The sequence below is a fragment of the Podarcis raffonei genome, chromosome 5, assembly GCF_027172205.1.
Source record: "Podarcis raffonei isolate rPodRaf1 chromosome 5, rPodRaf1.pri, whole genome shotgun sequence".
NCBI lineage: Eukaryota > Metazoa > Chordata > Lepidosauria > Squamata > Lacertidae > Podarcis > Podarcis raffonei.
In genome coordinates, this window is record NC_070606.1 from 4,136,112 (window position 1) to 4,161,922 (window position 25,811).

The window sequence follows — 25,811 nt, forward strand, 5'->3', positions numbered from 1 at the left end:
AGGTAGTCCAGTATCCTGCTTTCACAGTGCTCAGCCGGATGCCTACCTGAGTATAGCAGCACTCTTACACTTCTAATTCCCAGCAAATGGTATTTTAAAGCAAACTTCCTCTCACTCTGCAGTTGGAACATAGTCCTTGTGGCTAGCAGCCATTGACAGCATTATCATCATCATCATCATCATCATCATCATATCATCATTATTAGCCAACATGAATGTGCCTAAACCTCTTCTAAAGCCATCCAAATTGGTGCCCATCAGTGCTTCCTGTAAGAGTAAATTTCATAGTTTAACATCTTGTCTTATCCCATGACTACTAAGTTTAAGATTTTTTAAAATACAGAATTATTTTATCAAAAGTTTTTTGGAAGTTGGAAGTTCATGTTGTCTGTCTTATATGCTTGTTGACATTCTCAAAGAACTCTAAAAGCTTTGTGAGAAGCCATGCCTATTCTGTCCCCCCCCCCCCCCGCGCGCAGTTTGGGGCTTTTTATTTGTATCTTGTGTGTTTGTTGGTTGGTTTTAAGTTCAATTTATATGTTAAGCGGATTAGTTTGTTTTGTACACCACCCTGAAATCTTTTGATGAACACCTGGAATGCCTTTGGTGCAAGAGATCTTTTTTTAAAAAATGTTTCTCCTCATTTCCACAAGGGTAGTGGATGTATTAGGATGGATTACCTCTGCAGGTTGATTGATCTACATGCTGGGCCTTCGAGGATTGTTTGGGGGGGGGAGTTTCGGGAGGGGGAATAAAAGTAGCAGTTTCTGAGGCAGTTTTTAGATAGGGATTAGGATAGGGTTTAGTTTGGGAGATAGGGCTTGATTTGAGATGAGAGATAGGGATTAGGATAGGGTTTGTCTGAGGGAGAATTGGTTCTGATTTGAGTTGAACATCTGCTCTGAGGAGACTATAGAAAGAGGAAAGAGCTTTGCAGCTTAGATAGGAAGACCAAGCTGAGTGTCTAGGGAAGGTGGACAGACCAGAGTTACCTGGAGGGCTGAGTCTGAGCCAGGAGAGGGAGACCCTGTGGGAAGACAGACTCCCTGGCTCTGTTATACTGATTCGAATACCTCAGGAGTGGGGTTGTTAAGAGAGTGGGCAACTGATGGAAAGCGCCCCTCACTCATGAACCAAAGTATTAAGCTGCGAAGGAAGCTGTGCTGTGTCCAAAGTATTTAACTGTCACACCTGACACAACTAAGTAAAGGAATGAGAGTGAAGTAACAGAAACCAAGTTAAGCATTTTACCACCTATTCTGGAAACCTGGACATCTACCTGAAGCATACTGGCTGATTTTTTAGCAAGTGAAGTTTAAGAAAAGCTTTGACATCTTTATATTTAGTTTACTTTATATTTAGTTTACTTTAGTTAACTTCTACTGAAAGAACACATCTCCTGACCCAACTTTGTTTCACCAACCTCTTTTTGTAAATAAAAGTTTTCTTGTTTGCTCAACTCCTGCCTGACACTCCCGAATTGGACTTCCGGGTTAGCACCATCGGCAATGGCGAAATTCCTCTGACTCAGAGGAACCCGCTCCGTGAAAATCGGGTCTTGCCGCTGCGGCGAAGGCGGAGACCCCTTAAAAAATCCCAGGTGGAGGAAGCCTGGGAACGTGGGATTCAGCTGACACCAGGAGCGCCTCCCCTACTCACAGGGAAACCCCTTTTTCGGGGATCCGAAGCGACGTGGGGTGAGCAGCGCGGTGTCTTGAATCGACCGCTATTTTTACGGAGTGAAGCCGCACAGCCGTTGCCGGAGAGCGCTGACTTTTTCCTGTGGACAATTGGACTCTAAACAAGTACCCGTGAGTAGAACGAAAAATTGGATTAAGAAACACTTTAATTTGGCATAAACAGGAAGTCCGCCTTCCGCTTTTTGTATATAGACTGAAGGAAAAATTGTGCAAGCCAAAGTCTGGAAAGTTGTATATAAAAACCTAAATTTCCTTCATTTTTAACCATCAAAACCCCTCTTGGAAGCAGGGGAAATGAGGGGGAATTTTGATTGTTTAAGCTTGCGGAGAGAGAGTAAAGAAAGATAAATTTCCACCGTCTCAAACCTGGGAACGGGGTGTCAGAGACAGAAACTTTTGGGGAAGCCCATCAACTGTGAATGGAATGTTCTTTGACAGATAGTTAAAGAAGAGAAACAAATTGATTCCAAAGTTACCTTTTGCATTTAAAAGAAACAAAAATTTGAAAAATGAAAGTAACTTTCTTTTGCTGGACTTGCCTTTAAAAGATGGATACAAATGGAAATTGTTCCCTCTAGAGGGAGCTTGTTAAATTGTTGCTGGAGTCGATCTGGGAATTTCACAGCTGTGGAAATTAGGATCGTGAGACCAGACTCTGACCTTGAACAAAAATGGATATAGAAGAAGCTTTGGCGCTTGCTTTTTGCAAGACAAATGCTTTGCTGGAGCAGATGCATGAGAAGATGAATTTGATGACTGTTGCAGTTCAAAATTTTGGACAAACAGTGAATACTTATATAGAAACCACTCAGGACCCAACCCAGGAACCTGTTTTGACACGGCAAGTGCAAATGCAGAAGACAATGGAGGAAGTTGCTGCTGAACCTCAAGCAACACAAATGGATAGAACCGAGGCCCTGCAGGAGCATAAGCCGCTGTTTTTGAAGATTGAACCTGGAGTGGGCCAGGGGGGGTCTGGAGTTGTGGGGGTCCTTAATTTTGGAGGGACTTTGAAACATGCATTTAAATATTTTCTGGACTACCCGGTTGACTGTGGGGAATGGGACTGTGGGGAATGGGCTGATCTGTTGAGGGGAGATGGAGATATTTTTGGGTTGGAGTTTCCCCGAGACCTACTCCTTAATGAGAAAGGAAAGAAATTAAGAAAGAGACCAACAAAAGACAAGGCAAAGTGCAGGTATAAACAAGAAGAAGAACCGCAGAAGGGACATGGAAAAGACTTAAGAGCCTCGGACATAAGACTACCAGGTTGATGGACTAGATGGAAAGGACAGTAAGGCCTGACATAACCTGAGACCAGGAAGAAGGGACGTTGGATGAAGATTGGAAGAAAGCTTCAAAATTTTATTTTGGGAATTAGGGTAAAATTTATTTTGGGAATTAGGAAAAATGGTGGAATGAAATCATTTGGCTTTAGTAGAAATGATATTAGGAGCTATGTATAAATAAGTATTAAGTTCTAGGATTTAAGGTATTTTATCGTAAGATAAGGTTAAAATAAATTAAGGTAAATTGAATGACAGAATATTGTGAAAGATGAAAAAGATTTGCTGAGTTAATTGATAGGTTAGACTGTTAAGATAAATTATCCAATAAAAATTGAGAAAGATGGAAAGAATTTGCTGAAACAAATAACTAAACTAGAATACAAAAAGGGAGGTGTGAGGAGGTCGATGAAACAAGTAAATGAAAGACAAAGAGATGGAATATTGGATGTGTGTTTTATTTTTTATTTTTTTCTTGTTATTGCTGTATTTTTCTTTCTATTTTTTTTTCTTTTTTCTATCTATTTTTTATATATTGTAATGTATATGTTGTTAATTTTTTGTTGTTTGCTTTCTTTTTCTCTTTTCTGTAATCTCTAAACTCTTAATAAATATCATTTAAAAAAAAAAAAGACACTCCCGAATTGAAGTTTCCCTCACACAAGACCCCCGCAAGATAGCTTGGGGTAAATTGTAGAAATTCATTTTATTGGCAGTGGGTCTGCTATATTCAATTGGGGGCGATTAGTGGGCTGAGTCTCTACAGAAGACAATTTGGGTGTAGACACAGAAGCTCCTGAGTACCTTTTGCGGCCGAGTGAAAATTCCTTCTCGGTATGTTAGGCTTGGCTGGTAAGGCAGGTCTGGGAACGAGGGCCAGAGGGCAAGTGGGGGAAGCCCTATAATGAATTTGACCAAACATGACACAGAGTGTGATTGAAGGCCTATGTCAGTGGTGGCAGAGATTATTCCTCTGCATCATCATCGTAGCCATGCAGGCTTTTCCTTCAGCAGAGCTCTCTGAGTGGTGAAATAACTGCTTTAGCCTTATCCTCATAGTTTTGGGTTTTTGACTCCCCTGCCCCCAAATTGGAAAAATACTGTGGCCATTTTAGGAAGTGCTTTGTAGGTAAAATTCCTTACAACCATACTGATTTGGGGTGCTAAATTGGGATACCAAATCCTCAGTGGTCCAGACCCTCTTAATCTTGCTAAATCCGATGAACTTCAGCTTATTGACACTAGAAGAGGCAGACAAATGTGCTTGGGATTGTTCATCCTCAATCTGCCCAATCGTTATTTATCATGACTGATGAAGCTTTGCCCGGGGAGTTTATTGAGTGGACTACTGCTAGTTATCTGTGAATTTGAGAAGGAGGGAGGGAGAGCAATACCAAAACTGGTATGAGACCACCTTTGAAAGAACCCCACGTTGATCCTTTGTGCTGTTATGTATAAGAGCAAGGAAAGGCCACTGCACAAAACAAGTTGAAATAGGTCTAAACTGCTTGGTTCGTTCTATGCTCTGACCCAGTGTATAAGGAAGGGTACATGTATTATGATATCATTTCTGTTCTTGCAACAAACTTCTGGTCATCTGAGAAATGATGACTTTCTTTCAGTCTGCCTTACATGTCATTACTAATGAGAGAGCGCTGAAGAATGACTGAAAGTAATCAGCTGTAACCTTTCTCCTGCAGCCTAAATTTGAAAAATAATCTTTCTTTATACTAATGCAGTCATTCAGCTTGAATTAAGCCTCGATGTGTGTGTTTTGCATTAAGGCTTTTATTGCACTTGATTTCATTATTTGTTCCCTTTTCATGGCTGAAACATATTAATCAACAGCTTGGCTGTTTCTGTTCCTTTTCTTGTTAACTTTCTACCTCTGTGTTTCAATCAATTGATGTTATTTACGCTACAAACCACCATGAGAACGTCAGATCAAGGGTGGTATGATTAATAAATAATAATGACATTCCCCCCTCATTTGTAGTTTGCCACAATATTTAACCTTCCTACAATTATAAAAATCACTTGACTAATCTAATATTAAGGCCAAATGGGCTACAGTTATGTCACATGTGTGTAAATGAGGAGTAGTTGATGCTGACGCTAATGTAGTATAGAAATATGATACTGTGTTAAGGCTGTTTGCAGCCTAAGTAGCACAGCAGGATCTTGTGCCTCAAGGACCTGCAGTATAGCAACCTCATCAAGGCTCAACATATATTTTATTATATAAAAATAATAATACATGTGACTCAGGATCTCAGTACCTGAAGGAGCACCGCTTCTGACATGAACCAGCCCTGTTCCTGCCGTCTTCATCAAAGGACCTTCTCTGTGTGCCAGGGGAGTGGTGGAGGTCTGCTGCATAAGAATGAGCTTTTCAGTGGTAGCTCCCTGTCTGTGAAACACACCTTGTGCCACCGTTGTCAGGTTTTAGGTGCCAGGCTGAGCCATTTTTATTTACCCAGGCTTTTGGTGTTGAAGCCAGTCTCCACTGTAGCGCGAACCTTTAAGAGGGTGGGGGATAACTTTTCCTCAGTGTTGAATAGCTGGGTGAACATTTTTAGGAATCTTCACATGATTACTTGGTGGTGACCATAACCAGGAAGGCTTCCATTCATGGTCTGAATGCAATTGCAGGGTCTTGTGCTACTTTGTGTGTGCCCTGAGTCTAAGAAATTGAAATGAGAGCTGCTGCTATAGAGATCTAATTGTTGCCTTCTAACACTCTTGTGGGTGGCAGGTGTGGCGCTGTGGGTAAAACCTCAGTGCCTAGGACTTGCTGATCGCATGGTCGGCGGTTCGAATCCCCGCGGCGGGGTGAGCTCCCATCGTTCGGTCCCAGCTCCTGCCCACCTAGCAGTTCGAAAGCACCCCCAAGTGCAAGTAGATAAATAGGTACGGCTTTATAGCGGGAAGGTAACAGCATTTCTGTGTGCGGCGCTGGTGCTGGCTCGCCAGAGCAGCTTCGTCACGCTGTCCACGTGACCCGGAAGTGTCTTCGGACGGCGCCGGCTCCGGCCTCTTAAGCGAGATGAGCACGCAACCCTAGAGTCGGACACGACTAGCCTGTATGGGCAGGGGTACCTTTACCTTTAACACTCTTGCACTGTGTTCCTTTGCTGTTCTTGGTGAAATGTAGTATCTCTTGCTCCACGCCCCCCTTTTTAAAGTCAGGTTGTGCTGCTACCATGTGGTGTTAACCAAACAATTTGGTGTCCTAGAATGAGATTTTGCAATCTAGCATAGCAATTAACCTTAGAGTGGTACCTCGGGTTACAGTCGCTTCAGGTTACAGACTCCGATAACCCAGAAATAATACCTCAGGTTAAGAACTTTGCTTCAGGATGAGAATAGAAATCACGTGCCGGTGGTGCGGCGGCAGCGGGAGGCCCCATTAGCTAAAGTGGTGCTTCAGGTTAAGAACAGTTTCAGGTTAAGAACAGACCTCCAGAACAAATTAAGTTCTTAACCCCAGGTACCACTGTATTAAGAACTGCTAGTAGACACTCTCAGCTCTTCAGGAGTTCCCTGGAAGTTCCACCCTTTTGTTCCCTGAGGCAGGAATTTCCCTCACCACCACAACAATTTATTACTTATAACCCACCCATCAGACTCTGGGTGGCTCCCAACAGAATATAAAAAACACAGTGAAACGTCAAACACTAAAAGTAGTAAACATATGCTGATTCATAGGAGCCCAGTTGAGATTGAGTCCGAATTACATTTTCAGACATCTAGCATATTGATCCACTTTTGAGAATATTCCCAAAGCAGAGGCACCAGGATTTGCTTGTCCCTCCTTTTAGACCTCCAAATCAGCAGTCTTGTGCTTGGTACATTTCTTGTCGTAGTGCTGCTGAGCTACGTGTGTGTGTGTGTGTGTGTTTTAAAAAAACACCAACCCAAGTTTTCATTAACGCTCTTATTCTCTTTTGTAAAGAAAGTCATTCTCTAGAGGTTAGAATTTATTGCGCTTTTCACATGTGTGCTGACATTTTTGCAATGGCTTTGCAGTATGTTTATATTGTGGTGTGGTTTATGAAAGAGAGAAAGCCAATATTGTGTTTGATATTGAAGAGCAGCATGGTAAATTCACATCACAAATTACGGTATATGTAGGGTTTTTGTTCAGAAGCACCACTATATGTAATGCTGCTGGCTGTAACCGTATCAAAATGTAAGCTATGCAGTATCAAGAAATACATTCCCCTTAATTTTGCACATTCTGTACCTGATGAGAAACTTATTTCACGTTGGGAGCAAAATGTTTAATTCAAATGGCCCAATAGGCATGTGTCTCCACTTCAGACAATGCCCAAATCCAGAATCTAAGTGGGCTGCTTCAGAATGATTTGGAGTCTGTCCAATGCAAAGCAGGGCTTCCCTGAAACCAGGCTGCTCCAAAAGTTTCTGCTCTTCAGAAGACTTAGAACATTCAGAGAGCTGGTTTCAGTCTGTTTAGAAATAGTTAACATTTCACCTCCAAGCTCTTCATTAAAAAACAAAAAAACAACAGTGGAAAAGGAAGACTATGGAGGTTGTCTTGTGACTGACAGCTCTAGCTTCCAGCCAGGAAATAACCAGGGCTGTATCTTTTTTTGCTTCCAAACAGTGCTTTTGGCAGACCCTTCTGAATACCTTGCTTGTATAACCGACTGTTGGGGAAAGTGGCCGGGGGTTGCAAGTTCTTCTTGATGTTCATTTAGTATTGAAATATTGAGAGAAAACATCCTGTTCTGCATAATTCAGCAAATGTAGCTGGGAAATGGGCTTAATGGTGAATGTCTACAAATGTGTCACCAACATGAAAAGCTTGGAAAGTTCTGCCCTATAGTAAGAAACTTGTCTTAGAGAATGGTTCAAGAGTTCATGACTTTTAAAGCTGAGCAGGTCAAGGCCCAGGTGGGTGATAGCTTGAGAGCTGCATGTAAGCTGCTATAATGATCTGGCTATAAGTGCAATGCATAAAATTGGCAAGATATAACATATTATTAAAACATTAAAAATGTTACACTTTCTCCTGAATATCCTATGGTGTTGGTAGTACCATAAATGTGTTTTGCTACAGGCACTGTCTTGATCACCTTGCATTAGAAATATTCACTGTCTTTCAGTCATATACCCTGAATTTTAGAAACTACATAATTTGGCAGTCAAGAAGAAAGGAAGGTTAAAATTATGTTTCACATATTGGTTGGCATGACCTTCCTGTCACTTGAGTTTCCACATTGATATTGACTATTTTTAGGAATAATAATATCCCATGTTGGCTAATTCACAGATGACTACATATTCAGAGCTTAGTCAGTCTGCTTGAGCTAGAGGCTCTGGCTGTTTTCATGAGCAATGAGCACTGCCTGGATTTCTGAATGACCCTGTTTCATTCATGCAGTGAGCAGCAAATATCCAGTAAGGGAAATCTTTTTTGTGCATCAGTAGTTCTTGCCTGTATGTTCTCAGCTGTTTTGTTCTTTGGGGAGCATGAATTGTTGTGTTCTATAATTGTCAAGAGGATGTGGCAAGGGGGAAAAAGAAAATTGCAGATGTTCCAGTTTGGATTACTTCTTGACTTCCTTGTAAAGGAGTTTATTACCTCTCCAAAAGTCATTCAGCCTGGTGTCTTTGTCGGAGCACAGTTCATAAGAGTTTTCATTTGAAGTGGTCCCTTGTAATAAGGTTTTAAGACAGAGAAGTTGATGCAGACATTCTGCCACTTTTCATAAAGGCAACAGCAATAGCAATATAAAAACCGTTAGCAGATAACAGCTTCTTTGTGACTATCCTGGGAGTCTTGGAGCTGGACCTCACTCATAACTGAAGATCTCTCCTAACGTATGATAGCTCTGTCAATTTATTTTCCTTCAAAGTCAGAACTTTAGTAGTTTACAAAAACCATTCCAAATCCTATTGTTTTTCCTCTTTCAAGCTGATACACCTTGTTCAAGTGAAACTCCTCTTTATTTATTTGCATTTATTTTATTTAAAATATTTTGGCTCCTCCATCCAAAATGGCTTAGATTCAAAACGGAAGACAAAAGAGCACAAAATTAAAAACGTTACAAAAACTTAACGTTACATTTTTTTCCTTTTTTGAAATATGATTTTGTTAAAGCTTTTTCATAATACAATAAGATAAAAGAGACTAATCTGAATAAAAACCAAAACAGAGAGAGAAAGGGAAAGGGAAAAGAGAACACAAAGGGTCTCAAAGAGTAATTCTTAACCCTTGTCCCACACAGAAAGTGGTGAGGCCTTCCATCTCTCACCTGGGAGCTTTCCTTTCTTCTACCAGCCTCTCACTCGAGATTCCAATTCTTTTCCAGAACCAGAGAGAACATGGGAGTTCCATAGCCATGGGTCCTAGAGGGTGGGCACATTAGAAGAACCTGTGGAGCACATCTTAAGGTGCAGGCAGGATGATATGTTTGACCCAAACTGTTTATAAACACTTCATTTATATTATGAGTGACATAATTCATTCATTGAATTATGAATTAATTCCAGTGAATTAATGATTCATTGGGAACTGGACAGGAACTGGGTAACATTGCTGCTTGGGCAGGCAAAAGAGTCTAAAGTCCAAAAAATGTCAGGGGGTTGTACAAGCTCATTCAACCTTCTGTCACCAGCATTCTCTTTATTCCCTCTCTGCATTTCCCCCTTTTGCCTGTCAACTTTGAGAGAGCCCATCCTCCTCACCAACTTTTCCCTTTGTATAGTTTTAGGTTCTGTTGGAAAGTTCTAATCTGTCATTACATGGAACTTCTGCCTTGTCTTGCTTGACAAAAGGATGCAGGTTTTAATTCGTAGTGTCTGCTCCCCTGGTGGCATGCAGTAATTAGTTTTTTGTTCTGGCATCGGAGGTGGGAAATTGAAGTCAAGCTAGGAGCTTATTAATTGAAGTCAAAACTAGGCCTGCCATGCATGTAAGTCAGGGTTGCCACACACAAAGCCTAGCAAGGAGGTTATCTGGCTGGTTGGGGTGTCCAACTGGAGTGCTCCTTGGCCCACATGGATTCTTGAACCATCTTCAAGGCTAGGAACAGCAAACCCTTAGGCAGAGCTGATTCGCCAGTAGCTGCTACTTCTTGCAACAGCAAAGACTGTTCCTTTTCCATTTTGAGGAGTCTTTAGGAATATGGAGCAAAGTGGGTTGCATTAGAATGGAGTGCACAGTTTGCCAGCATTTTCCTGGAAAGGGTTGGAAACGCCCTCTAGCTATCTGGTGATATTGGAGAGCAGAACTGTCCCTACATGTAAGATATTTGGAAGGTGAGCAGTGCCATTTGGGGAGAAGGTTCTCAAATATTCATAATCTCAAATTATGAATGTTTGGGGTTCTCAAATATTCATAATCTAAAGCCAAGTGCTGAAACTGGGTGGGGAGGGGCAGAGATTGGTGGTTCAGGGGAGCAGTGGAGGGATTTGGGGAGGCAAGGTAGCACCTTGGAATTTGACCTTAAGAGTATGCTAGATTTTTGCTAACTTGGTCCAACCACTTCATCTGAATCCAAGCTGGCACCTTGGACATTGGATGGCTTGGGTGACAGTTTGGCTTTCCAACGCATTTAATGTTAATGCCTAGATGTAAGCCATGCACAGTTTTCTAGATGTAGTTTTCCTTTTCTAGAAGCATTTTATAATTTTGCTATTTAATAATATTCATTTCTGTAATCATTAAGATATGTGAGACCTTTAGTGATTTTAATGTATTACCTAGCACAAAACTTTGACATCGGTTTGGAGGGGTTACCAAATTTGGAAGTTAATATTTAAACACAGCCTTGTATATAATGTGAGCTGTGGCAGGACCCCACAAAACAGTGGTACCTCTGGTCACTAACTTAATTCGTTCTGGAGGTCTGTTCTTAACCTGAAACTTAACCTGAGGTACCACTTCAGATAATGGGGCCTCCTGCTGCTGCCATACTGCCGCTGCATGATTTCTGTTCTCATCCTAAGGTAAAGTTCTTAACCCGAGGTACTATGTCTGGGTTAGCGGAGTCTGTGACCTGAGGTACCACTGTATTGGGAATGGACAGATGCATTGCATTGCTCCTGGTACAGTGGTACCTCGTGTTAAGTACTTAATTTGTTCTGGAGGTCCGTTCTTAACCTGAAACTGTTCTTAACCTGAAGCACCACTTTAGCTAATGGGGCCTCCTGCTGCGCCGACGGAGCACTATTTCTGTTCTCATCCTGAAGCAAAATTCTTAAGCTGAGGTACTATTTCTGGGTTAGCAGAGTCTGTAACCTGAAGCGTATGTAACTCGAGGTACCACTGTACTGTGGCCACATGCGTGTTTCACTACTGCTGTGATCTGTTTACATGGGCCAGTATTAATATCATGCCATTAATTCTAATCCAGTGGTGACAGTATTGAAAAACGATGACATAACAAAAGGCCAAGGGCTATAACAAACTCAGCTGCAAATGATCTGGCAAATGTGGCAGAGAATACAGCTGTGTCTGTTTTCATAGATGAAACATTTCAATTCAAGCTATGTCGTGATGAACATAACTCATACTTGATTTACAATCAAGGTTGTTGTTCATGTATGTCTTATTGTCTATTGACTGGATAAGCTGTAATATTCTCCAAAGTAGATTTTATTGGCATGTGTAGCAGATCCCACTGCTCTGGCTACCAATTGTGGCAGATTCCACCTACGTATGCTCTAAATATAGCCACCATGTGTGAGGGTAAACTTATATCCTTGAAGACTCAGGCAGGAGTTGAACCAATAAAGAAAGTTTTATTTTACAGAACGAAGTGTCAGGAGATAATGTTCTTTCAGGAAACTGTTAACTTATTAATAATTATACTTAATCTTGTGGATGATACTGGCTTCTAAACAAGGTAATAAATGCACAGCTTCTTTTAAATGTCAGCTGCTTAATTCAGTTATTACTCCTCAGTTAGATGTTACAGGTTTCTAGACTAGATGGTAAATGCTCAGTTTATTTCCACTTCTTTCACTTCAGTTCCTTAACTTAGTTGTTGTGCAGGTGTTACAGCTTAATACTTTGGTTCTTAAACACGGAGGTGGTACTTTCTGTCCATTTCCCAGCCTTTGATCAGTCATACTCCTGAGATACCTCTGGCAGTATAACAGACCCAGGAGATCCCCACGCACCCCTTTTTTCCTGGTTTGGGAGTCTTCTCTTTCTGGAAGATCTCTCCCCTCCTGACTGGAAGGAGACCCAATGAGACTGTATCCTCACAGCTTCTCCTTCTCTTGGCTCCAACTCAGCCCTCCAGTTAACTCCTGTCTGAATGCTCTCCCAAGACACTCAACACAGTCTTCCTTTCTAAGCTCAGAGAGTCCTTTCTCTAGCTGTAGATATTTGCCCAGGGTGGATGTTACACACACAGACCAGGACCAACCTTCTTTCTCTCTTAAACCATCTCCCCATCAGAATCCTCTCTCAGAAACAGCTCCTTTTATTCTCCTTCCCAAAGTGCTGGCTCCGCCCACCCATCTGTCTAGGTAGCCAATCAGAGAGAGGCTACATTCCAGCTGCGTAAAACTCAGACTTTTCTACACCCACATCTGTCTCTCCTCCACATAGTCAATCCAGAAGCCTTGTCACACTTGGAGGGTACATCCAGGCCCTACAAGAACATGGAGCAGGGCCAGGGAAGGGTGTGGCATAGGGAGAATTCTCAGGGTTGGAGGGCCACATTTGGCTCCCCATTCCTGGTTTCAGGAAATGAGCCAACTTCAGGTTGTGAAATAGAAACACTAACCAGAGTTTTCAGTTCAGACAAAACAAGTCACCAGTTAGCTGAAAAAGGAAGCGAAAAATATCCAGTCTACTCTTCACGCCTGTGGCAGCGGCAGACTGGGAGGGGGGGGCGGCAAGTTCAAGACTCACCCAGGCTCATTCCTTCAGCAATTTAGATTTATGCCTGAGCAAAGTCATTTATCTTCATTAAGGCTCAATTCTAACATTACAGGAATGGTGTGGTTTTCTCTTTTCCTCGTGGCTCCATTCTATGCTACTCCATGTAATTTAATACTATAGTATCTGGTTTTAGTTGTGCTGGTGGTTTTTTCCACTTGATCCCGCACCTCTCATGTTTTTGCTGTGTATTCTCCATCAGCTCATAAAGTGACTATGTCAGGGTGTGTGGAGAGGATTATTTTCAAACTAGACGGTACCTATTCTGAGGAATAGCCTCCTTCCTTCAGTTATTCTTCTGTAGAAGTACTGCCTAGTTTGAAAAGGATCCCTTCTACACTTTGACATATTTCGCTTCATGAGTCAATGGAGAATACACCGGGCCACCTGTCAGTCTGCATTCTGCCATCTGCCTAAGACCTTTTAGCTTACTAACTTTGAATGCAACTGCTTCTTCATCTTCTTTTGGAAACCAGTATCTGTTTTTGTTCCTGTTGTTTTTATAATGTCACCCACCTGGCAGATTGTGTGCCACTTGGACCAATTTTGTTTTAGAAAAGTGTGGCATGAATTGGCCTTAACACAGACACCATTAGGAACCAAGGCTTCCTAGCAGACCCCTATCAGGCACGTTGAGCAGTTCAAACAGTTCAGAACACTTGATACATGAATTTGCAAATAATATTCTGTTTGAGCATCACTTACATTCTATTTCCTACCTGCAAGTACATTAAAAAAAGAAAACACCAGGTGATTACCTCACAGTACACCTGGTTTGTCTCTGGTGGCGATGCCTGAAACACTTATATATACTGTACTAGTAAGCATTTCGTTAAACTAAGGAATGATATCACGGGCTATGAATATATAGACCTTATGATCATTCTGTGATCTGAAAGGAAAGATGAAGAGATATGATCTCAAGGTCACACACTCCATCTTGTGTGCATTTTCAGACTGAATCTTGCAGTCAGCAGTAAAGAGTGAATATTTTCATGTTTACCATTAAAAGTTGCCAGATAACTCACTAATTATAAAAGGTCACAGATGAATATCAATTGGATGGTAAATTTAAGAAAAAATTGCCCTAGTTTATTAATTTTGGGGAAAACAGTTTAATGAGAATCTTCAGCCATATTACTTGTTTTCTCTGCAGTAAACTTTGCTGCCAAAGCCAATAAACTCTCTTGTTGCTCTGATCATGGGGTGTCCCCCATTAAATCCATACATTAATAGATGTATCTATCTACAAAATAGCTACAAAAATTAAAATCAGAGACCAACAACTAACACAAAAATTGTCCAGTAGCACCTAAGAGACAAACTAAGTTTGGTCTTGGTATGAGCTTTTGTGTGCATGCACACTTCTTCAGATACACTGAAACAGAAGTCACCAGACCTTTAGATATAGTGAGAGGGTGCGGAGAGGTATTACTCAGAAGGGTGGTGGGAATGGGTGATTGGCTGATAGGTGTGGTAAACCTGTTGCCGACTGCATTTGGTCTTACAGGAAAAAGCAAGGGATGAGATGGCCATTAATCATTTGCTGTTGAGTTATTCGTTGTTTTCCTTTTATTTCATCTCAGGACATTTTTGGCCCAAAAATCTGCGATGTAATTTTTACTGAAGATGCCAAGATGGACTTTGAGTATATGAAGAATTCTGAGTCCTCAGTTTGGTACGTTAAAATTAAATCATCTATAAAAAGGCTGCATTTCTGTAGGAATTAACTTCTTTTCCTGCTAGACACACATTTACTCAGCTTAGATTTCAAACTATGCTCACAGAATAATATATCAGGAAGTTTTTAATGTTTGTTTTTTCATTGTGCTTTTATTAGGTTGGAAGCCACCCAGAGTGGCTGGGGCAACCCAGTCAGATGGGTGGCGTTGAAATAATATTTTTTTATTATTACTATTGTTATTATTATTACTATTATTTCACCAGTAAATTTTTTAATAGGTCTGACTGGTAAAAAATTTAAATAGGTCAACAAATGATTGTCTGTGTATACAAATTGTCTTCAGTTTGGCCTAATGTGCACTACATTCTGTAATTAATACAATTCACCAAGGGATAGATTTCTTCGTTCGTTTCAGAGTTTTCTAGAAGTCTAGTCAGAAGATTTTAAATTTAAATGGTTGCTGGCCAATTTGGAAAGTTTGTTATCTGAAGAGTAACTTGATATGAACATGGTATATGAACATGTTTATATGAATACGTTTGGGTCATATTCCAAAACTGTACATAATCAGAAATGTTTTCTTCAACAATGCTGCACATGATTTTTATATATGCTGTTGATTTTACAAGACAGATCCCTGTATCCTGGAACATGATATTGTAAATGCATGACATGACTGATGTTTTCAAAGAAAACAAAAATGGTTTTGAAAAGTAACAGTAAATACGAGAAATGGTGTCATAAGACTTTTTAAAAATAACATTTACAAACGAACCAATATAAATGATGACGAAATTCAATCATTTACCAAGAGCACGCAGGCCTTCAGGTTTACTAATAAATATCAGAATCTTCTGGCAGTTCCTTGTGCCCTCCTAAAAATTTTAAGATGCTTGGTAAACATCAAATTTGGGTGACTTTCTGCCCTATCATTTTCTGATGAATGACTTCTTTAAATTAATGTCTGAAATGTAGCAGATATGTGAAAAACCTATCCACTACTTGGAATATACCAATGAATCTTGACAATCAGGTTTAGAAAAAAAGATGGTGGTATCTTTAACACTTAACAAAGTTTAATGCAGAGAAGCTTTCATACCCCAAAACCCATTTAGCCAGATGCACCAAGTGTACACCTCAGTGCATAAATTTGTGTATATGTGTGCACATGAGCGCGCACACACCCTTTTATTTTTTATGCTCAGACTACCCTTACATGGACTTTTGTGATTCTTTCCTCAGGATGCGTCTAGGAAGGATACATTAATGCAGTGGCGAAGCTGCATGCTCCAGCACTGGGGGTGGAGAGCAGGAGGGGGTGTGGCTGGCGCACATCCCAGGGGCGTGGCACGTCACCCACGGTGGCATGGCGTGTGTCCTGGGGGCATGGCATGCCACCTGTGGGGGTGTGGCGTCCTTTCCTGGGGGCATGGTGCGCTGCCTGTGGGGGCGTGGTGCACGGTGTGGGGTGCGCTGCACGTGTCAGGGGGTGGTCGCGATGGTAGCCCCCCAATGGTGCCAGGGTGGTGCGCTCCCCCCTCCCCCTTTCCTCCGCCAGTGCATTGATGGGGGTTTCTTTTAACCCCTTTCCTTCCTGCTGTTTTCCTCCCAAAAAAATCAGTCCAGAGAAAATGGGCAAATCAGATTTTAGTGACAATAAATTCCTGGCCATGCAGTTTCTAGTTCCTGAGTAAACACAGAGTTCAATGCGTACCAAAGCACGTTGGAATATCTGCAGAGGGATGCAGGCAGAGCTAACTGTGCAAAGCACATGCCTCCCTCCCCTTCAATACAGGTGTTTAGTCGGAAAGCCAAGTATAGATTGTACATACCGTAGATCCTAATGCACCTATAATGAATGATGGAAGGAAAAAGGGGGTGAGCATTGACCCACACGCTAGTCATTTTCTCACCATAACATGAATAAATGGCCTTCCATTTTGTTCTTTAGGAACTGGACTAAAAGTTTGCCTCTTGTTCATTCCGTTCCCTGGTGTATTCATGCTGTCTTTTAATCATGGCTGCTTGTTCATAGATGTAGCTAACAAGGAGGCCAAACTTATGTAACTAGAATTGTACCAGTGCTTCCACAGACAGCTAACACAAACTAGCTAATAGGGATTTTTTATCCCAGTGTTCTTCAGCCTCAACAGCGGAAACCGATGACTGATTGACTGATTGAACTATTTGTTCTAATAGCCATCACATTCTGCGTGGCTTAAAGCCTAGTTCTATAATACTGAAACACAACAAAGTTGTGTAACACTGAAACTTCAAGTGGAAACCAACTGTGTGGTGCTATATACTTTCATACCCTTCCCACAAAAAATAATATGGATTTATATTGATCAAATCTTGTACTTTGTTGTTCCAATAAAGAACAAACAGAATCCATTTTTCAGAAACGTATTATTTTGCTGCCTACCTCTTCTTACCCTGGTAATAGTTACCAATTTCATCAAAGAAGCCATATCCCAACTGCTGATCAACTATAAATCAGTAGAAAGTGAAAGAGCATTTTCTCAGTTTTGGTATATTGCCATTTTAGCTTCAGCCTGTACATGAACTATCAGTTCAAAATCATCATTTAATGCTGTACCCTTAAGATGGCAAATCTACGTTGCAACAGGATCTCTGGGGAGATCTTGACCCATAATATTTTATTTCTGTCAGTGCAGTTTCTCAAAATGTCTTAATCTATAGACAAGCCCATATAATATGAAATGTATTTGTTCCAGGTGCCTTGCATCTCCAGCACTGACCACTAAGCCTTGGACAGAACTTGTTTAATCTGGCTGGTATCAAATACCACCTATCTAATATTGTAGAAATGTTTCTTTGAGATTCCCAAACCATGTGCATTTATCCAGTGATACATATCAAATTCCTGTTTTACTTAATAGTTTCCAGATGGTCCTAAATTTGCTATTATTTTATAAACCAGGCGTTATGCGCTATGCAGTTGGTTAGCAGTTGAAATTAATATTTCAAAACTTGTGTGATTCCTTAATGAAACGTGAAGCCTTAGTAATCTATTTGTAATATGCTCATTTGGAAATATTGAAGAAAGAGAAGCTGCTCTTGACCCAGGATCCCATTGCACCTGATAAAAGTTCTTTACCAATCCTTCCTTTATTATTATCCTAATTTCAGCATTCCATGTCTCTCCTTAAAGCTTCAAGTCACCCAATAAGACTTTCTTATCACATTCAGCATTGTAGTAAATTGTAGTAAGTGGTGATAAACCCAGGCTTTTGCCAGTAGCAGAAAAAAAATCTGCTGATAGATCATTTTGCTCTGTATTTGGTAAAAAGAGTTTTTAACCCATATTTTAGGTGCCCAAGCATGGCCGTGTTGTAATATTGTTTGATATTCAGGAATGCCAACCACCTATTTTTAATTGCTGATGAAGTATGTTAGATATAATTCTGGATTAATCAATTAATCATTCAGTCTAAGGAGACTTTTAAAAATAGAAACGAAATACTATGCTTATTTTAATAACTGTTTTTCTTCCTTTATGAGAAACTGTTGAATTTTCCAGACTGGACAGATCCTCTTTTACCCTTTGTCTCCTTTCATCAGGTTAGAGTCATTAAACTCCTGAGTTATCCAAATCCCAACGTATCTAGCTGAGATTTTCTTCCATGGAATTAGATGTCTTTGGCAATGTCATACTTAAGATTCTTCTGCATATGATACCCCAACCATTCTGATGTTTGGAAATGAATTTTGTACCCAGAGATCTGGCCAAATTCATCTGAGAGTTCCACGACCTTTGCAAATGATCCCTCTGGCAATATTATAAGTTACACAATCTGCATATTAACAGATTTTAAAGTGATTTACATCCTACCCACAACCCAGTTATATATATATATAGATATATATTAGTTCTTAATGGCTGTAATGAAATCTCCAGTAATAATGGCAATGACAGGCGTTCCTGCTAGGAGCCTAGAGTCATAGCTTCAAAGATTCATATTTTACTCATAAAGATTGTCGGATTGGTGTAAATCATTTTAATAGGCAAGAGAATGACTTGGGGTTATTGAAAGCACCTGAGAGAGCTGGAGCAATTAGAAGTGTGCAGCCCCACTACCTTGAATGAGTTCAGAAATAGGCTGAGCTGTTTCCCTCCAAGATGTGGTTATTTCTAACTCAGTTCAAATTTGGCCTGCCCCCTAATCTGCAACGCCTACTTTTTTCTTCACACCCAAATGTCCACAGAGGGAGCAGCATTTCCCTCCTGTCCCCACTTCCCCACCTGTCCTGGCATGCCACAATGCAGAGCTCTTTGCCACCACAAGCTTCCCACTATTCTCTGAAGGGTTTGGATGGTGTCGCCACATGTATACCCCATCTTTTCCTCCAAGGAGCTTTAAGGCATCAAACATGGCTTTCTCTTCCCTGCTTTACTCGTGCAGCAGCCCTGAAAGGCTGAGAGTCAATAAAAGGTAAAGTTACAATATATTAAGATAAAATATCAAGATAAAAGCAAAAATGGTAAGGACTTGCTGAAACAACTGTTGAACTAGAATACAAAAAAGGGAGGTGTGAGGAGGTCAGGGAAACAAGCAAATGAAAGACAAGACATGGAAAGATTGATTTGTTTTTAATTGCTTTTATTTTTTCTGTATTTTGTATTTTGTATTTCTTTTTTTCTTCTTTTCACTTTTGTAACTTCTTTGAAACTTTAATAAACATTACTTTTTTAAAAAAAAAAAGAGTCAGTGGCTGGTCCAAGGTTGGCCCATGAGTTTCGTGGATGGCTGTAAGTGTCCACTCCTAATCTGGCTCTTGATCACCTAGTCCAAGAATGCCCAAGTGGTCAATTGGGATCAACTGGTCGATCCCCAAGACGTTTTGGTAGATCACGGTTGATCGCTGGCTCCTTTTCCTTTGCAAATGAGCATCCAGCCCCAGCCCTTGCCCGGTCCCCCATTTGCGCATGAACGCTAGGACAGAAGACGGAGTTTTTGTTGTGATTCTGACTGTTTCCTTAAGCAATCTTTCTGTGAACGAGTTCTCCTCTGTAATAAAGTTCAACATTTTTGTATCCCCTCCCCCTCCCCCCAAAAAAGCTCAACAGTTTTTCATTCTATGAGTAGATCACAGTCTCTTGGGAGTTGGATGTCCCTGACCTAGTCCATTGGTATTCCTGGGGGTAATGTGGGGTTAGAACTGGGAGCAGCGCCAGAATTTGGGTGGTGTGGGTGGTTCCCCCCCCCACAGGGTGCTGAGTCAAGGGGGTGCATATTACAGTGGTGCCCCGCAAGACGAATGCCTCGCAAGACGAAAAACCCGCTAGACGAAAGGGTTTTCCGTTTTTCGATGCGCTTCGCAAGACGAAAACGTCTTGCGAGTCTTGCGATTTTTTTCGCTTTCCCCCCCCCTTTTTCTAAGCCGCTAAGCCGCTAATAGCCTTTTAGCCGCTAAGCCGCTAAGCCTTTAATAGCCGCTAAGCCGCTAAACCGCTAATAGCGCTAATCCGCTAAGCCGCTAATAGGGTTGCTTCGCAAGACGAAAAAACCGCTAGACGAAGAGACTCGCGGAACGGATTATTTTCGTCTTGCGAGGCACCACTGTATTATTATACAGGTACCTACTGAGAAGATTCCTAACAAAGCAGCTGCACCAAAAGGAATTATTGTGAAAATAAGAAACATTTAGGAGGGGGTGCCAAATTTTGTCCTTACTCAGGCTGCCATATTACCAAAGTCTGCTCCTGCTGGGAGGTCCAGGTTTCAAATCTGGCCTTGGCTGCAAACTGAGTAGGTAGCTAAGCCAGCTGCTATCTTCTCCATTATAACCACACCCACCCCACCCCCCAATATGTACTAACCTACATACCTTGCAAAACATTTGTGGGAATTACTGAACTAACAGCCATTTACTTGAAATGCATTATATAAATATTTAGTTTTATTATAATAATAAATTCAATATTGTTAATGCATAGGCTGCTGTACAGCAGGAGCAAAAAACAAAAGGTCCACTAAGGTTATAATCCAAAGTTTCAATATGTGCTGGGTTCAGGGAGATAGAAAGGATGTTTGGGATTTAATTTTTGTTATTAAGGGAGGAACAAGAGAACAAAGGCAGCTTCCCCCACCCCCTTCATTTTCAGAGTACTAAATGTCCAATTTTATGTTTTGGTGTATACATTTAATTTCATTATATGTCATGGTGAGGGATGGAAACAGTTTGAATCTCAAGGAGCCAGTCCAACGTCTTTTGGAGCCTGTGAGGAGCAAAATGTTTGGACTTGCTCTGGTGTGAAGAAAGAGACAGGGACAGAGAGGGAGGTGGAAGTTCTGTGAAAATTAAAAATCTGGAAAAGAGAAGGCTGGGAAGTACTAAGATAAGAGAATGGAATGGGAAAAGAAGAAGCTCAAATGAAACAGAGAAATGGGGAGAAGGTTGTAGCTCAGTTGTAAAGTATCTGCTCTAAAGGCAGAAAGTTCCCAGAATGTTGAGTCCCTAGAATCTTCAGGTACAGCTTAGAGCTGTTGCCAGTCAGGGTAAACAACACTGAATTAGCAGGACCCAATGGTCTGACTCTGCATAAGGAAGCTTCCTATATAGTGTTAACATAGCCCAGTTGTCCAAGTCTGGGCAGCCTTATTTGCATAGTATGCAAATCAAGATGATCTCTTTGCTGCGTTGCCCAGTTGATGTGTGCCTTCTTCCTGGCAACTAGCACCACCGATTGGCCAGGAATCAAAGGAAACACATTTTTACCTGACCACTTGTAGCCTGAAATGCCTAGGTTGGTTCCCAACACTATGAGATAACTGGGACCATGAAGTTGTCTGCACCAACAATTGGGAATTATCTGAACGCACTACTGCAGACCACAGTGCAGATAGAATATATTAGGTCAGACCATAGCCTCCTCGAACTGGGATCATTGCCAACAGCATGATGATGATAATGATAATAATAAATATTTATTATATTTATACCTTGCCAATCTGGTTGGGTTTCCCCAGCCACTCTGGGTGGCTCACAGCATATATCAAAACACACTAAAACATCAAACATTAATAACTTCCCAATACAGGGCTTTCTTCAGATGTCTTCTAAAAGTCAGATAGTTGTTTTTTCCCTTGACATCTGATGGGAGAATATTCCACAGGGCAGGTGCCACTACTGAGAAGGCCCTCTGCCTGGTTCCCTGTAGCCTCACTTCTCGCAGTGAGGGAACTGCCAGAAGACCCTCGGAGCTCAACCTCAGTGTCCAGGCTGAATGATGGGGGTGGAGATGCTCCTTTAGGTATACTGGGCCGTGGATATACTTCTGTTCCACCTTGCTGTTCCTGAATGTGCTCTTTAAAGATTCCCTATCAAATTTATATATAGCAGCTGAGCATGTTCAGTAGCATTTAAGTGTGCAAACCTTACATGTGTGAAAGTTGTTGCAGAATTGTGCCTTGGGGTCTCATCATGCATTACAGTTTGAAGAAAGCATTAAAAACATATATTTTTAGTTAAATGAATGCACGCATGCAAATCACTGATGCCACTTAACTCTGAAATATCATTTTGTTAAGCAGGTAATTCTCAAACGGATTGATGAAAACAAAACGATGACAAGTTGTGGTCTACAATCCTTAAATACGCTGATGGTTGTTTTCTCCTTGCTTTTGCCAGCAGGTAAGCCTTGTATTTTATTTGGCTTGGGTTTCTTTTTAAATTCTAGAAGAATGCTTCCATTTAGTTTTCTGCAGCAGAAACACCTTAATGAATCAGTCCAAGAGTTTTGCAGAGATAAGGATATCTGCTAAATATTGGGTAGTGTTCAGTGGTATTCAACTCAGAGTAGACCCACTGAAGTTAATGGATACGACTTACTTACATTCATTAATTTCAGTGGTTTATTGAGCAGGATTCAGAAGAACTAAAATTCAGTTAAATATAGCCTGCTATTTTTGTACACCAGTCAAGCTATACTATAGTCAGACTTATTTCACTTGGTCATGAATGCAAATGGAAAAGTGTCATTAAGTTTAGTCTCATCCAGATAAGCACCAGATGTGCTGGGGAATCTAATTTGTGTCCAGATGTGTATTGGCACAGAATATACCCGCAGATCTTCCTTCCTCAATCTAAAATGGAGTTTTGTTTTGCATGCATTTTACGTTTAGTATTTTGACATAGCCCAAAACTGAGAAGCCAAGTGGTCTGTGAAACTATGCAATTCTAGCAATGAACTCATTATAGCATTTCCAACATAGAAACCTAGGTAAGTCAGCCAGTTAATTTCATCAACTGCCTATCTCTTCTTCCTTAAGTTCTTCCCTTTCCCATTTGACATCATAGTTCTATATAACCTGATGGCACTTAATGCAAATATGGTCTCTATCCTGTTGGCTGTGGTGTCATTTGCAGAGTACGGTCCTTGAGTGGTCATGGGAAGAATAAAGATGACAGGTAGAACTTCTTTTCCAACCCCATCACTCCATGAGAAGTTGTAGCAGTGGTTCTGAGGAAATCTGGAGCAGGTTGAGATTGACAGGGGTCAAACCCAGGTCTACTAATATTCCTTTCTGGGAGAGTTTTAAAAAGACATATTTATAATGAAGACTTCTGATGTTAAATCCAACTTCTTAGAATATCTGAGCTGCAAATTAACCAAGTAACTAATTAATTTGGACCCAACTGACAACAGGCACCAACTGCACAAGCATGTAACCCTACCCTCTCGTGTATCAGTAGCACAACAAGCAAAGCCATCTCTGGAGCTCAGAAACTGCTGCCCACTTCTACTGCCCTGTCTTCCAGGGCTGCTGAGACTGTTCAGAGCAGTTACAGCCGTTCTCAGTGAAATAGTAGGACAACATAGGCCTACAGCTCCTCAGCTGGGGTGCTGACTACTCCACCATCTACAGCAGCAGTGCTGACCATTGTGTAGTCGTGTTCTCTCCCATCCACTTAATATTAATCCAGATACTGTATCTGTAGAATCACAGCAGTAGAAAATGATTGTTCTTTTGATAGAGATATAAAAGACTGGAATTACTTTTCCAAAAATGTTCTACTTCTTTCTTTTCAGAAGAAGACTAACTGCCAAATGAAATCTGCCTGAGCTAAGGGGGGCAGGGGGAATGCCATTGGATGTTCATATTTTTTTATTTTGCAAATCTTATATGAGATCTGGAAAATAGTGATACTTTGCATCTGTCCTTTTTCTAATAGTTTGGAAACTGTTTTATAGGAATCTAATGATGCCATCTGTTATATGAGCACAGCAAATATTTGGCCCTGGTTAGCCATTAGTCTTTACTTTTGCAATGAAATCTGCATTCTCCTCCCCTCGTGTTCTCTTCGTAGCAAAGTAAAATTGTATGTTGTGTTGCCCAAGGTTTTTACCAATTTAGGATGCAGTCCTAACACCTGGCCAGCACCAGCAGGACTTGATGGAGTGGCATAGCCAGTGCAGCATCTACAACCCCAGTGCTCACACCAACTAGGGCAGAAACTGGGGCAGTAGGGAGAGGAGAAATGCCCCTTCACTGCATCAACTCCCAGGCTGGTACAGTGGGGAGACCCAGATCGGACCTGTTGCTGTTAGATGATGGCAGCAGGGTCATCCCCATCTCTCTTCCTCCCTTCAAATGCCTTGTTGGAAAGTGAGAGTTTCCAAGGCATGCTCTGGTTCATGGAGAGCTGGACATGACTAAGACAACTAAACAACAACAACTGCAAGGGGGGTATAGTTTCACCCACAGTCTGGGCAGGCACATTGGGGCACTCCTCACTGTCAGAGCTCCCCTGTTGATGGCAGACCTTCCCTGCCGGTGGAAGCTGCTGTAGCCAGGCATGGCTAGAAAGAAGGGCAGGCTCCCTCCATTCAAATCCCCTCCAGCATGTCAGGTTGGGGGCTGAATTGCTTTGTGTGTTTTTAAAGCACCGCTAGCAGTATCCTGTTCTTATTTCATATATCTTTTTTCTTGTTGTATGCAGTAGTCTTATTTCCTGTTTCTTTCTTTGTTTTATTTTTAATTGTTACCACGTGTAAAGCTATTTAGAGCTTGCTTTGAGCTATATTTCAAACTAGAGTACAAGAAGTGCTGGAGTTTAATAGCAAAATATGTATAGAATCAGCCTCTCTGAAAAGCTCATTCCTGTTTCCATGGCTGGGCTTTGCCATACCATGCAGAGAGGTGCAGAGCCTGGTCCTTTCCAAATTTTCATTTTCTGAATATGTTGCGGAGAAACCCTCCCATCCAAGTGTGAGTGTTCCATTCTCAACTGATTGTATGGTGTGCATCTTTTGCCAGGATCGTTTGACTTTTGTACCCAAGGTCAAAAACTACATTGTGAATCAGCAGTAATTTCCATCTATAAATAGTTAGGTCTTGTGAGGTCAAAACATGTGCATTCTGTCTTTGATGTATACCTGAAATGAGGTGGCCAGGTGAAAAAAAGGACAGGTTCCCTGGACCTTCAATAGTGGAGTTTTATCTTAGACAAGTAACCTGCTTCACCCTAAAAAAATTGGCCTTTTTGTTAAATGGAAAGTGGTAGAGAAATACACTGGAAGGTGTGGGGTGACAATTCATAGAATCATAGAATCATAGAATCATAGAATCATAGAATCATAGAGTTGGAAGAGACCACAAGGGCCATCGAGTCCAACCCCCTGCCAAGCAGGAAACACCATCAGAGCACTCCTGACATATGGTTGTCAAGCCTTTGCTTAAAGACCTCCAAAGAAGGAGACTCCACCACACTCCTTGGCAGCAAATTCCACTGTCGAACAGCTCTTACTGTCAGGAAGTTCTTCCTAATGTTTAGGTGGAATCTTCTTTCTTGTAGTTTGGATCCATTGCTCCGTGTCCGCTTCTCTGGAGCAGCAGAAAACAACCTTTCTCCCACCTCTATGTGACATCCTTTTATATATTTGAACATGGCTATCATATCACCCCTTAACCTCCTCTTCTCCAGGCTAAACATGCCCAGCTCCCTTAGCCGTTCCTCATAAGGCATCGTTTCCAGGCCTTTGACCATTTTGGTTGCCCTCCTCTGGACACGTTCCAGTTTGTCAATGTCCTTCTTGAACTGTGGTGCCCAGAACTGGACACAGTACTCCAGGTGAGGTCTGACCAGAGCAGAATACAGTGGCACTATTACTTCCCTTGATCTAGATGCTATACTCCTATTGATGCAGCCCAGAATTGCATTGGCTTTTTTAGCTGCCGCGTCACACTGTT

General features: G+C 41.3%; 1 protein-coding gene across 11 annotated transcripts in view; it reads left to right on the top strand.

Annotated features, from left to right (window-relative positions):
- The window catches only part of SHISAL1 (shisa like 1), an 80,615-nt gene that overhangs the window by 16,343 nt on the left and 38,461 nt on the right, over positions 1-25,811 (top strand). For 7 of the 11 annotated variants that reach the window (XM_053387634.1, XM_053387630.1, XM_053387632.1 and 4 more), the window contains 2 exons: positions 14,495-14,586; positions 22,152-22,251. In XM_053387634.1, the coding sequence (XP_053243609.1) occupies positions 22,185-22,251 (67 nt within the window). In that variant the 5' untranslated portion in view covers positions 14,495-14,586; positions 22,152-22,184. Of the gene's footprint in view, positions 1-14,494; positions 14,587-22,148; positions 22,252-25,811 lie in introns of all 11 variants that reach the window. The other 4 variants (XM_053387636.1, XM_053387635.1, XM_053387637.1 and 1 more) reach the window with 2 other exon arrangements.